The sequence below is a fragment of the Trachurus trachurus genome, assembly GCF_905171665.1.
Source record: "Trachurus trachurus genome assembly, chromosome: 10".
NCBI classification, from domain to species: Eukaryota; Metazoa; Chordata; class Actinopteri; order Carangiformes; family Carangidae; genus Trachurus; species Trachurus trachurus.
Window position 1 is genome coordinate 11,496,215 of NC_139894.1, and position 14,775 is coordinate 11,510,989.

Below are 14,775 nucleotides of genomic sequence, written 5' to 3' on the forward strand. Positions count from 1 at the left end.
GAAAAGACCGAAAGAGGAGATAGGCAAGAAAAGGAAAACAGGAATAGAGAGGGATACCGTAGATAGAAAAAGGAGGGGACGCAGGAAGCCGAGAGGAAGAGCAGGAAACATAAGAAGGAAAGAGAAGAAGAGGGGATGAGAGGACAAGACGGGTGTTAGAAAAAATAGAGTGAGAGAAGGAGAGAAGGAGAGAGAGATTTATCCATTTATAGAAAAGCTCAGATGACAGATCATTGGATCATTTACTGTAACAAATCCTCCACATCTGCAACTTTACCTGGTCCGGTCAATGACGTGTGTGTGTGTGTGATAGGAAACAGATGAAGTCGACCGACCGAGTCTCTCTGTCCTCTCTCTGCGAGTCCGTTACCATGGCAATATGTGGACTGGATCAACAACATCCAGCTATTTATATGTTATTTCTGATCAATCAGCCATCAATGGGAGGATGATGATGATGATGCTGTAACTCTCGTCTGAAGCGCCTCCAACTCACTGATCGATCGTCAGAACCTCAAGTGGATAAGTGATTACATAAGAGCTCAAGCTTTAAAGTCTCCGTGTCCATCCACACACACTTCACACCTTTTTGTACCCTGTGCTTATCAGACAGGTGAGCGAACACGTTGCTCTGCTGCAGCAGCATATTAAACCTAATCCAGTTGATCCCCTCGTCAGTCACTGTGGATCCTCTGCTGTGATCCCTCCTCATTACCTCCTCGTGCTGTGGCTTTTCACTGCTGCAGAGTGGCTGTGTGTATATGTGTGTGTGTGAGTGTGGTCCGCATGCGCCTTGGCATTAAAAGAAAAGAAAAAAAGGTCAAAACTTTTGAATTCCCAAAATAGTTGAGCTGAAAGGTTGCAGCAGATTGATGCTCAGAGTGTGGACGTGGTGGTCCGACTCCGAGCGACACCACCAGGAATGTATGTTTCCATTGTGTAAATAATACAAATGTCCGCATGCATATACGAAATGACACGTGCACAGGAAGAGCGTGCACACACACACATTCCCAGACGTTTAAATAGGCTGCATACAGAGAGGTAATAGTATGCATAGAAACACACACACACATACACACATTAACCTGGAGAAGATTAGAAGCAGACGTGCTACGGTTGGATGGCGGTGCGTCCCGGCCGTAAGCACTTTAAACGGTCCCCGTTTCCTTTTGATCTACAAACACACGTCTCTCTGTTTATTCCTGACAATTTTATTCAGACATTATTTACACAGGAGCAGCCCGAACCCAGAAAATGTGTTGCTGCATTCCACCAGAGGAGGTTTAATGTGACCAGAGAGCTGGTGAGTTCAAACCCTCCACACTGCAGCACCATCCCTCTTAAACATAACAGCTTTGTATGAATGACCAGTCACAAAAACCTGTAAGGTAGGAACGATGACGTTTTTTTAACGACGATGTTAAAAATAAAGAGTTACAAGAAATTCAAGTTGAAAGTTGGAGAAAAATATTTTTTATGTGCGTTTTTTTCTATAAATGAAGGGGTTTTTTTAAAGTATTTTTTTGGCCTTTAATGGACAGGACAGTTGTGAGAGAGACAGGAAATGGGAGGCAGAGAGGGGGGGAATGACACGCAGGATAGGGCCGCTCGGCGCGGGATTCGAACCGGGGTCGCCTGCACCGTCCCATAAATGAAGGTTAAAGGTACATTGTGTAGGAATTACTCCCATCTAGCGTTGTGGTTGTATATCGCAAACAACTCAATCGTATTTTTCATGCTGCATTCACGTGAAATTGGGCAGACGGACGACAGCCGCTGCACATAACGGCATAAACAAGCCTCTATGTAAACAAGTGGTCCGTCAGCACGAGGCAAAACAATACAATACAATATGTTGTCATGGTGATGTCGTATTGTTTACCTGACCCACGTTTTACCGGCTTTCTCTCGACTTCTGTGACTAAAATGACATCTGGTTTGTTACCGACGGCCGTCTGCCCGACTGCACATGAATGCAGCATCAGTGTAACGCTCCATTCCTCCAGGAAAATATTTTTTCTATAAATGAAGGTTAAACATCTCCAGACTTTGGGAGGCTTGTTTTTCATTGTGTCTGTAGCTGGATGATCTTATCAAACATTTAGCCAGAAGGAAACACAGAATCACCAGATCGTTACGGAGCCTGAGCTTTTACAACCTTGTGAAGAACCAGAGACGTGATTTCTTCCATGGTTTAAAGGGAAAAAAAGGTAAATGTGTGAATATTTGACTTTTTGTCTCATAAATTTGCAACTTTTGAACTGAAATTTCAGTCGAAGCCACTTTATTAATGGACTCTGAGAATTTTACTTTCAATTAAAAAAAAAAAAGTGGTGGATGAGTCTGAAGACATAAATTCAGTTCAAGAATATTCTCGGGTAAGATTTGACCTTACAGGTGCATGCCTAAAATGTTTGGTTTGTTACTAGATGAACGTTTTTTTAGTCATAAACATTTGGATCTTATTTGTTCAATCAGCATTCGCCCTGCAACTCCTCTGACCTCTGTTTGCCAGACTCAGTTGGAAAAACAGTGATTTTTTAAAATATAAAACAGTTTCATGCGGTGTTTTAGTCATTTTCTTCAGCAGGTGTGTTTGTCTCTGAGCGGTGGAGATGATTCAGCTTCTGGTAAAAACCTCTGACGCTGAAGAAATCTTTCGACAAAGGTCCAATGATGCAGAACATACAACCAGGTTTGTTATTATTTTGATTGAGCGACATTTAGAAGCAGAAAATAAAACACTGTGCATCTTAGAAACCAGGTGCACTGATGTAATCCTCTTCATCTCAGGGTTTGTCAGAGGAGCTGTGATGAACAAGTCGTCTCACCCTTTAACATGAAACACCATCATCCAACATCTGGACACAACTTAATGTGATTGATTGGCAGAATCTGCACGCTTGGGTCTCAGTGTCCAGAATCAGGAACCACAGATTCACCCCAAAAAAAAAAATCTGGTTGAATTTGTTCTCTAGAGATTCATCAAACACTTTATATTAACATCTGCTCCATTTAGTCCGAAGGATAAATGAATTCATATTGGCAGGTCCGGGCCGTTAAGTGATAGTAGAGGACAATTTGCTGGTTTTGCTTTTGTCGCTGAGGATAACCGAGTATTTTATAACAGAGCGGAGAATTAACAGCGAGGTATTAAACAGACAGAGGTATTAAGTCAGCTCTGGAAGAACCTTCAGAATAAAAGAGGAGGCAGCAGAGAGAGCCTCCTTCCCTCCTTCCTTCTGTAACAAGGTCGCCGCTCACTTGTCCTCTGAGTGGAAACACAATCTTTTTCCTTGTATTGGATGTTTCTGCTTTACTGTCACTCAGCCCATCCTCTCTCTCACTCTCTCTCTGCCTTTTTCTATTTACAGCAACATGAGGATTTCAGCGCCTCAAGGCTGATAATAACGTTTCCTGCTTGGGAATTCAGGCTTAAATTAAGTCTGGATTTTAAACATTAACATTTTTGTTTAAAGTAAAAGCAAAGAGATGACATCTGCTATTCAAAAAATAAGGATTTAGTTTTGTTTATGCTTTGATATGTTCACATTGATGAATTTAAGAATGTATAAATGTAAATCTAAATTTGCATAATAATCAATACAATCAATGATGCAAGTGACCTCAGTCAGTTTAATGATCTTTATCTCTCAACTTTTCCATCTACCTGTTTTTTTGCTGCTGTGTCTCAACCCTATATCTTTTGTGAGTGAGCCTCCTCTCTGAATGCCTTTGTGCCGGAGCATCCTCCTCGTGGCAGTTCTGGTATTTTTAGTTTTAATTCACTGCCATTTAGCTCTTTTCAGCGTCTCTCCGCCGCTCTCTCTGGCTGAATGAGAAGCTTTATCCTGCAGCTGTACACTTGTTTCTCTCTTTCTCCTCTCCATTTCCTCCTCTTTTCTCCTCTCAGCATCTCTCTCTGTGTCTTTTTTCTTTCTCTTCTCCTCTGACATAGGACACATTTCTCTGTCTCGTCTTGTCTGTCAGCCAGGTTCTCAGAGTAGGAACACACCACAGGCAACAGATATTTTCCCCAAACACAACAAGCACAACAACTTCCTGCTGCTGCTGCCTTCAGCTAGTTGGACTTTTGCGCTTTTCAGTTCATCATTTCATTCGTTCATTGTTTTATCTCTCTGACCACTGACCTGCTTGGTGGTTTGCAATCAGAGATCGTTTGTTGCTATGAAAGATTAAAGCAGGCGAGACTCATAAAGGCGATAAACCACTGAATGTCATTGAGCTGTGTTGCGTTCAGGGTCCTTGTATTGTTTCCTGACATAACTAGGAGTCTAAAAGTCGCTTTAACTATTCCACTGTAACAGTTTTGGGTCGTTTCAGACGTTTATCATCAGTTTGTGATATGAAATGTTCCCATTTTTTGTTATTTTGTCAATATTACCATTCTGTACATAGAAACTGTACATTCTTATTCATAATTCGCAACACACACACACACACGCACACACACACACACACACACACACACACACACACACACACACACACACACACACACACACACACACACACACACACACACACACACACACACACACACACACACACACACACACACACACACACACACACACACACACACACACACACACACACACACACACACACACACACACACACACACACACACACAGTAATATTTCTCAACAACTGGACAAACAACATTGTATATATATTTTTTTCTTCTTAAATATTTCTTGTACAAAATGATATAATTTTTCCTGATGCTTCATTCTTTACTTTTTCTTGTTCTTTACGTCTCTGCTGTTGCTGTAAAGTTAATTTCCCATAAAAAGTTTTAACCTATCTTGAAAATTCAACACAGAGCGACCAAACAAGAAAACAACATAATATGAAACTTATTATATTGATTATTGACACTACGTCTGGTTATTGATTTGCTGCCTTTTCTTGTTGTCGATGACTGATGCTCAACTCTCTGACATCCAGATGTTTTATTGTTTCTATCATTATTATTGTTACTAAAGGTATTCAAATGTAAGAGACATTGTGACTTGGCAATCTGCTTGTTGGAGAACAGAAATGTTTTTCTATCTAATTTTACATTATTGTTTCATTTATTTTCATGTTATGATGACGACGTTGATCCAAATCTTTACCGGAGGAGCCAAAGTCAACAGCACAGAGAAGAAATGATGTCCATGTCCTAAACTCTGAGCTCTGAATCATAAATCATTGTTTAAATATGTAATAGTGCGTTTCACCAACATTGACAGAAGTCGATGCAACACTGATTAACTTTCTGTTTATGAGCTGATTCATAAAGAGTCTGAGACAGAGGTGATTTTTCATCTCGTCGTTCTGACAAAAAACACAGAGAAGAACAAAAACAGATAATTAAAAGTGAAAAAGGGAAAATAAATTAAGTGATGTGTGTTGATAAGAATGTGTGTATGCTGATTTATCTCCTGACAAAGCCGACAGTGATTAAAAGACTGCCTTCAAACATGACCTCATATAAACTGTTCCAACTGTATTTTTTTGTTTTCTCCTCTGATATCTAGGCTGTAATGTTGTTGTCCTTTAACACTGACATTTATTTTATCTTGTGCACACAGCAACTGCAGGAAAGATTTCATAAACAGGTAAAAATGTGCTTGAAACGTTTCCTGTTTAGTTTTGGTTTTTCTTTCTCACTTTCCGGTTTAATTCCTGTTTCCAGTGACGGACTGACCATAGGGCAACATGGGCGAATGCCACAACAGCTGCATGAAGGAGCAACTGTGTTCAAATTCAATAATTTTATAATAATATAGAATATTTTTGGTCTTCAATACATTTTCTCGCGACCATTTAATGATCACTGAGTCAAATGACGGTTGAATGATGGGTAGTGAGAGCGAGGTCAACACACGATAAAAGAAAATGGACAGAGGAGTGGGAAAACGACGGGTGGAGCAGAAAAAAAAAGAGGGCTTGGTGGTTTCAGCAGCTCTGCAGGTGCAGCTATGTGTACATCATATTGTGGTTGTGTCATGTTTCTGTTTCTGTTGGTTCTGGTTCTGGATGACCTGAGACTTAAGTGTGGCCTCTTTTTGGTGCCAGAGGATGGAAGAATCCTTTCATGCATTCATTTTTTTGCTCATGAACAGACGTTAAAGAAAACACAACTGAGGGCAGAACGGAAACACTTTGTGGAAGAAAAAAGTAAAGTTGCATAGTTGTATAGATGCTCTTCAGCCCTGACATTCAGAAGAACTCTGTCCTGATGTCTACTTGTTGTTCAGCTGCAGCAGTCGTATCTAGATTTGATCTGTTCCGTCTTGTTTTGTTTGAATTCTTTATCTTAATCCTTTATCTGTGTCTGTCCTTGTGTGTGACGTTTTCTCTTTCATCTTTTCTTCTTTTTCTTTTTCTCTGATTCCACCCTGCTCTCCTCAGACGGCGGCAGCAGCAGGAGGTCATCACTGCTCTTTGCAGCTGCTGTTGTTCAACTTGTTTCTGTTGTTGCTGCTGAAGACTTTAGAGTCTGTGGGTCTGATGTTTACGGCGCGCACTGCCGGGGAAGAAGAATTTCCTCTCCATTAAAATAAACTCAACTGCTAAGTAGTATTGCGACAGCCTGTTGCTGTTCGAGGAGCTGGGAGGGAACGACTGACACTGAACTATTTGCACTGTACGATGGATGTTGTCGACCCTCCGTTCACAAACCCACTGGGGAACTCAAGACCTGCCCCCTCCCCCCCCCTCTATAGTTAAGGTTACAGTCGGACACTTCTGCCCTGAGGGGTTCAGGTAAAAAGCCTGGGGGGGCGGGGTGGACCGACCTGTCACCTTTAAAACTTTTATTTTGAATCTTTTCTGCCCTGCAGAGATGTGTTAAGGAAATATAATGATGTCTATTTACAATTTTTGTATTAAAAAAGTGCAAAGGTTTGGAAGGTGCTCTGTGGTCGAGAGGTTAGAGCGCACGTCCCATGTTGGCATATGCCTGAAGCGCTGATCGCTGGTTCAACTCCCAACCGAGACAACCCCAGTCTCTCTCATCAGATAACAGCAAAAAAAAAAACACCCCAAAAATATCTTTAAAAAAGGAAAAGTGCAGAATTATCCAATATTGTATCTATTAAAAGTAAATGTAGGCATGATTAATACATGTATGTATTGTAATGTTATAATAATAATGTAGGTGCCTCAAGGACACGTACAATGAATACAGAAAAGTGCAAATCAAACAATATATTATAATATATTATTGTATATAGATGTAGAATGATATAAAGTGTCTGACCTTTTCTAGACACTCCAGGAGTTCCAGGAGTCTGAGCAGATGTTTTAATCACTGTACAATATAAAGCAGCCTGTCAAAAGGCTAAATGACAGTATGTGGTGCACATCCACCTCGAGAGCATGACTCAGCATCGAAAAAGGTTAAAGATGTTTTTTTTTTTGTTTTTTTTTTGCATGAAAACGAGCTTCTGCTGCCTCCTCCTCATAATGTGTCGTACTGTAAATCCACCGGTCTTTGTCTGTGCGTCAGTGTGAGAGCTTTTATCTCCGTCTGGCAGATCAACGCCTGAACAGACAGGAAGTCGTGTTTCCAAGTTTCTGGTGATGAAGCAGGATTAACGACAAATCCAGTCAAACCTCCCAAGGCTTGTATTTAAATCTTTGGTGCCTTTGTTTCGGGTGTTGTTGTTTGGCTGTATGGGGATCTATACAGGTGTGTGTGTGTGTGTGTGTGTGTTGGATGTTGACAATACCCGCCATCACATACACAAACACACACATTGTACAAATAAAGACTCTCCAGACATGCAACTAACTGACAGCTCCATTAATTCCTTGTCTCATCCTGCAGTTTAACAAAAGGACAAACTGTCTGTCTTTCTGTGTGTTTGTGTGTGTGTGTGTGTGTGTGTTTGTGTGTGTGTGTGTGTGTGTGTGTGTGCGGTCTTCATAAAACCACAGACATGATGAGTTTCTCAATAGTCTGACAATCTGCAATTGTGCTCCACACATGGAGGTAAGAGCCTGAGTCAGTGACAGAGAAGCTGTTTGTCCTCTGAACCTCTGATCCAAATAATAATAATAATAATAATATAATAACTAGGTTTAATTAGATCATAAGAGCTCTTTTCATTAATCACGGTTGCCCAAGACTATTATTAGAAAGGAGAACCTTTCAGTATTTCATGTCTGAAAAGCTGTGAGTGTGTGTGTGAAGTACTAGTCAAACACCATCATTTAATTTTAATTGACTCTCTTTAAATAATTTAATCTCAATAAGATAGGAACACTATGTGAATGTGTTCCCTTACACATTTTTCATTTTAATGATTAACGTGTTCATTTTCATCTGTTTTAATTTAGAAAATAATTTTTTCAAAAGGTTTTTTAAGATGTTGAGACTTGGTGGATCATTAATTAAATGATATAATTTCTAAATGTTAAAGTTTTGAAATTGAGAAAATAAAATGATATTTAGTTAATAAGAGAGAAGGGCAATAATTCCTGGAGTTTCTGTTTCACTCAGCAGCAGCTCAGTGTTTTTAAATACTGGGATATTGGATATTGAATATTGACCTGAGCCTAAACTAAAGCAGATCAATGAAGTTAGGTGCTCTAAACTTCCCAGTCTTTTAACTAGAGGTGAACGTGACACATTCAGCTGATATGGAAACCAGATAAATGCAGAGGGTTATAGCAGGAAGGGTGCCTGGTGTAAAACCTATATATTTATTGATTTTTAGCTTAACTCTGCTACATTTTACCTTAATTAAACAGCTTCAGAGTACTAGTTCTGGTTAAATCAACGACTTGTAACTTGCAGGGAGAATGGAGGCTCTCTGCCTTCCACCTAGCGTCTCTTGGCTGAAAACCAACCAAACTTCATTGAAAACAAATGCACATGGCCGAGAGGAGGGTTAGAGACACAGAGGAGGAGAGACCAGACTTGTATAGTTTCCCTTGCAAATCACAGGAGACAATAACCTTATACTGGATCAGGGTTTAACAACAACCGCCATCAGTGCTGTTGATCCTCAGGGTGACGGTGGAAACTGGGCTACTGTTGGTCGAAAAAGGAGCGGGGGAAGACGTGTCCGACGGAAAAGGAAGAGAACAGGACTGAGAGTAGTAAAATGTCGAGGTTCTCTTTGGAGATAGGATCAGAGCATATTACTGTAGGATAAAACCAGAGAGGCCAGACTTGAGATGGTTTAGACGTGTAAGCGATAGTGAATATATCGGTTGAAGGATGCTGAAATTGGAAGTGCCAAAGAGGAGATTTATGGATGTAGTAAAAGAGGACATGATGGTAGTTAGTGTGAGAGAAGAGGAAGCCGAGGAGAGGGTTAGATTATAGTTAAATCTGTATTTTGTGATATTGTATGGTAGCTACAGTAGGAAAATGTTTTTTTTCTCCATATTATCATAAATATCAAGCTGGGAATTATTGCAATAGCCAATACTATGGGCCAGAGTATAATTGAATATTATGGGTCCAGTATTATTGAGCTTATGTAATTTTCAGTGTCATTAGAGGCCGTTAAAGGAGAACGATCCTGGCTGCAGCAGGAGACAATAAACTTGTTGTTGAATGGAGCGTCGACAACAGAGGAAGAGAAAGAGGCGGTTAAGGTGAACGAGGGAGAACATTGGAGTTTATGGGAGTGATACGACTCACTGAGGATGAGGGGGGGTAATGAGGGGCGATTAGCTCATTATGAATTGCAAGTGGAAGCTGTGTTGTTCCAGGATGCAGAGGCAGATTTATGTTCAGATGGAGCTCCGACCTCCTCCTCCTCCTCCAGCCTGATAATTGAATGAGGAGACAATTTCCCCCGTCGCTGCTGCTGAGCTTTGCATCTTTGCTTCGTCTAATTTGGGAAAGTCTCGACATTAAAAACACGTCGGTGCTGGAACTCGGCTCGATGCAACAGTCATGTGATGAGCTGATCGGTCTTTGCAGCTATTAGATACACACACTCTGCAGGATCATCCTCCACGTAGACGTCCTAATGTTTCCTGTCTTCTCATTGCAGACTCATTGTTGAATATATATAATAAAATCAGACGACCGCAGCGTGACATCATCGCAGCATGTACAGCCAGGATGGAGCCAGTCAGCTCTGAGATCACCTTACAAGCTGCACCCAGTGTTCACATCCTAAAGTCAAACTTTCACAAAGTTTCTGATAAAACGCCCCTCAGGATTATTTTTTATTTAAGCTTACACCACTGTTTGAAAACTCAGGTGATAAGTCTGTGTCTTTTTGTTTTGTTTTGTTTTTTCTGCTCACACCTGTTCCCATTTGTGCGTCATGGAGTCGAGGTGAAGTTTAATCCGAGCGTCGGCGAGTGATAAGATTTATCCCGTCTGCTCTGATTTATTCGCATCCTTCTTCCGCCTCCGACGTGCAGCAGCAGATAGCGACAGGACGAAGTGAAAAATAAACACAAACACAGAGACAAACTTATATGGTGCACATATTCTCCCTGGGTGGAGAAGCAAGAAATCAGCATTTACTACATGAGTTGGTAAGACCCGGTCCTTCTCTCTGCTCTGTGCCGGCTGCTGTGGACCAACAGTGAGCCGCTCCAGGCCGGGTGACTGTGGAGCAGTGGGCATCACAGGAAGTAGCACTTCCTGTCATTTACTTTCAAGATCCTGATGTTTCATGATCAAAGAGTTCATGCAAAAGTTATGAAAGAAGATGAGACACCGTCTACAAAGATCTGAATCTGAATTCATCCCTTCCCTTCTGTGGCCGTCAGGACTGACTAACTTTTCATCGCGGCTCAGGTGGGGGAGTGGCGACGCTGTGAGATTCCTCTTCTATCCGATACCTAACATGGCCACAGATTGGTTTTATTAGTAAAAGCATTAGGTGTCAGATGATTTATGAGATCTATGGTTCATCAATAAGCCAAATCTTAACACCAGTAACTGGTTTGCCAAAGGTTATAAATCAATTTAAAGCAATAGTTCACCAAAAAATGAAATTCATTAGTGACTCACCCTCATGCTCATTCAGATAATAGAGTAGTTTTTTATTCCTCAAAGTGCATGGGGACCCGGGAGGGGGGTTCGTAGTCCAACAAGGTTTTTGTGTAGTTTTATGCACACGTGCATCATGCACAAAAACGTCCATAAAACTACACAAAAACTACTTAATACACACTGCTCGTCCACTGCAATCCAAGTGTCCTGAAGAGATATAGTCAAGAGTTTACTCGTGTGAATCGCGTGAACATGAGAGCGCGAAACAGGCAAATTCATTACAGGACTGTTTAGGCTGTAAAAATGTCCTAAATGACGTTGTTTCCAGTAAACTCTGGACTATATCCCTTCAGGACACTTGGATTGCAGCGGACGAGCAGTGTGGAGGAATATTAAATGGTTTTTGTGTAGTTTTATGGACGTTTTTGTGTTGGGCCCTATTACACTCATATAAAGATGCACTTTGAGGAATAAAAAACTACTCCGGAGTATTCATCAGCATGAGGGTGAGTAACTAATGACTGAATTTCATTTTTGGTGAACTATTCCTTTACGGAACAGTAAAAGTCCCACCTGTGACACCTGAAGGGAAAAGGAAATAAAGAGTGTGCACACACACACACACATGGAAAGAAACTGAAGCTGGCATTAACCCTGTTGATGTAATTGGATATTTTCGGATCAGTCAGTGAACTCTGAGGTGGAGTGGACACTTGTTGGAGGACTGGATACAACAATGTGTTTGTAAACACTCAGTAAACAGACAATGGGATTCAACTATTATCAGCTCTCTTCTGTTACATAATATAAGTTGCTACGACAACAAACACACCAGAGTTTCTGGACCTGACGATGATGATCAGTGTGTTTTCATCATGAAGGTAACATGAAGCTCCGTCAAACACCAAACAGCTCACGACGCAGAACCATCAGAACAAGCGTCTCAGATATAAGATGTAATTACAGTAACAACTGCTTAATTACAAGCTGCTTGTGACCACTTCTATGTGCTGTGTGTGTGTGTGTGTGTGCTTCAGCTCTCCTGCTGTTTGTATCTGCTGCTGAGCTGAGATTCGCCGGCTGCTGTAAAGACCAAACTGTTTTCTTGTCTCTCCTGCTGCGTTCAGTCTGACGGCAGACGAGGAGATAAAAAGAATTTATCCAGACTGCGTCCTCTCTCTCCCTGGAGTTAATATCAAAGCTGTCAAAGTGAAGGGATGAATGAAGCAGCTCTCGCTCTGTGATGAGCAGAGAGGTGAGGCGGCTTGTCTTGTCTCGCTAATGCATCTGGTTCAGGAGTGTGAGCTCATGAAGTGTTGATGGGAAGTTCTTTATCTAAATAAAAACCTTTCTACATAAAAACACAAGCCGAGGAAGTGGAAAAACATGATGCACCTTCTGACCTTTGACCTGGAGAAACTCACTTAACAAAACGACATCACAGCATCACCTGTCTAAATCATTACAGGACGACATCACTGTGACATCACTGTTTGTTTTCATGTATGTCCCGGCCTATGGCAAGCGGATTTAACATTTAAAAGCTAAGTTTGACTATGCAGAATTAACATTGTAGATATCAACAACGCCTTTCTGATTTGTCGTAATTACACTTTGAATAGTTTGATTTTTCATTCAAGATATCTGTAATTCAGTTTTGCCTAATGAAAAAGAACATTTCAGATACCCGCAACTATTCTTCCTATGCACAATTGTCATTTCAGGTATCCACAACTACGTTCTTTCACTACAATTCAGTTGCAAATATCCGCTATGTGAATTACTGATATCTATAACTGAATTATGACTAGTACTACTGTAATTCCAGTTTGAGATATCTTCAACGTCATTTTGACTAGTCATAATTCCATTTACAGATATCTACAACGTCATTTCACCTAGTCAAAAGTTAACTGAAGATACCTGAAAAGGGAAATGTAGATATCTTTAATTGAGGTGAATTAAAGATTACTTGAACTGGAATAATGACTAGTCAGAATCAAATTGTAGATAATCTCAAACTGGAATTGCTACTAGTCGTAATTCAGTTACAGATATCCGTAATTCACATAGCGGATATCTGCAACTGAATTGTAGATATCTGTAATGACAAACCCCATACACATGAATGGTTAAAGTGACATCATCTGTCCTGTAAGAAGAATGTAGTTGCAGATATCTGAAATGTAATTATGGCAAGTCAGAAAGACGTTGTTGATATCTACAATGTTAATTCTGGATAGTCAAACTTAGCTTTTAAATGTTAAATATGCTTGCCATAGGCCGGGATACCTACAGTAAAATCAGAGTGCAGGAAATAACTGTGACACTCACAGTGAATAAACAAAAAACAGATTCACACATCTTGTTTTTTTTTTTATTTAAACAAAAGGTTTTGATAATAAACTTTATATATAATATAAATATGTTGCATTTTCATGTAGCATTTTGGTCTCCTTTGGTGATGTAATGATGATGTGATTTTTTAACCACTCAGTTTACTTTTATCTTTTTTTCCTGGTCCCTCGGAGTTTGAATTTTTCTCCTGTCTGTTTAATTTCATTGTTTTTCATCACCTTACATGAGGCGGCCTGACCTTGGTGAGTGGTGCAGGATCAGACATTATCAGCCTATTATTATATTTATGTTGTAATTTCATGGATCTAAGGGAAGTCGTGGCCAGGCTGCGGTGTTTATGGACTCTGTTTATGGTTTTAAACACGAGTGGAGTGAATCATGTTTTATTTTTCTTTCACAGTTGCACTTTCTCCCGTTTGTGTCATTAAACTGCTAAAAAGACGGCGGCACCGGGCAGCAGCAACCTGATCTCTGCACCAAACAACACAGATTTAAAACCACTTCATCAGCACAGCCAGTCAATAGTATATACTGCCTACATAAACCCGAGCCGCTCACCTTTGCACTGCAATGAAAACGATTTCAGACAGGGTGTAAGTTCACAAACCTGCACAAATGAGAACCATGACACTGGAGGATAAAGCTGCACCGACCCCAACTCCCAACCAAAACAACATGAAGAAGCGGAGCTCCTCACCTGTCCAGGGCGATGCAGCACAGGTGCAGTATGGACGCCGTGGTGAGCAGGACGTCCAGCGACGTCCGCACCAGACAGAAAGTCTCTCCGTAGATCCAGTGCTGGTGGACGAGCTCGATGGCGCCGAACGGCATCACCAGCACCGACACCAGCAGGTCGGCGAACGCCAGAGACACAATGAAGTAATTAGTCTTGATTTTCCTGGAGGAACGAAGAAGGAGAAAGAGTTTAGATTTATTTTTTTAATCTGTATTCATTCTCTGTGAAGTTCATCTGACCAACAAATCAATAGTAGGTGATCAATATTCAAGAGGCGTATTAATATCATAATGGCAGATTAATATGAATTCTCTCCATTTTAATAAATAAAAAGGTTTAGTTTTACATTTGAATTGAATTTAATCAATTGGAATAAGACAATGTTGACTAATAACGTTAAAAACTAAGAAAAATAACAATGAAAAACATCAAATCATAGGGATATTGAGATCTGATCGCATGTGGTCATATGCAGGGAGACGTTTAGAGGAAATCCTTGAAGCGAGTTCAGAAAGCTTTGTCTCTGCTCTTTGAAACAAAGTCCCTGAAGGGAACATTAACTTCAGTAGATTAAAGTTCTAATAGCGGTCAAAGACAAACAGGGAAGTTCAGGCTCTGAGTGACTTATGGCGCCATGAGTGAAGAGAAGGGAAGAAAAAAAAGTAGTTAAACCTAATATCGATTCCAT

General features: G+C 40.5%; 1 protein-coding gene across 1 annotated transcript in view; it reads right to left on the reverse strand.

Moving 5' to 3' along the window:
- The window catches only part of htr4 (5-hydroxytryptamine receptor 4), a gene marked incomplete at both ends in the record, with an annotated part of 124,641 nt that overhangs the window by 63,819 nt on the left and 46,047 nt on the right, over positions 1 to 14,775 (reverse strand). The window contains one exon of the mRNA XM_083980588.1: positions 14,049 to 14,249. Within this exon, the coding sequence (XP_083836714.1) occupies positions 14,049 to 14,249 (201 nt within the window). The remainder of the gene's footprint in view (positions 1 to 14,048; positions 14,250 to 14,775) is intronic.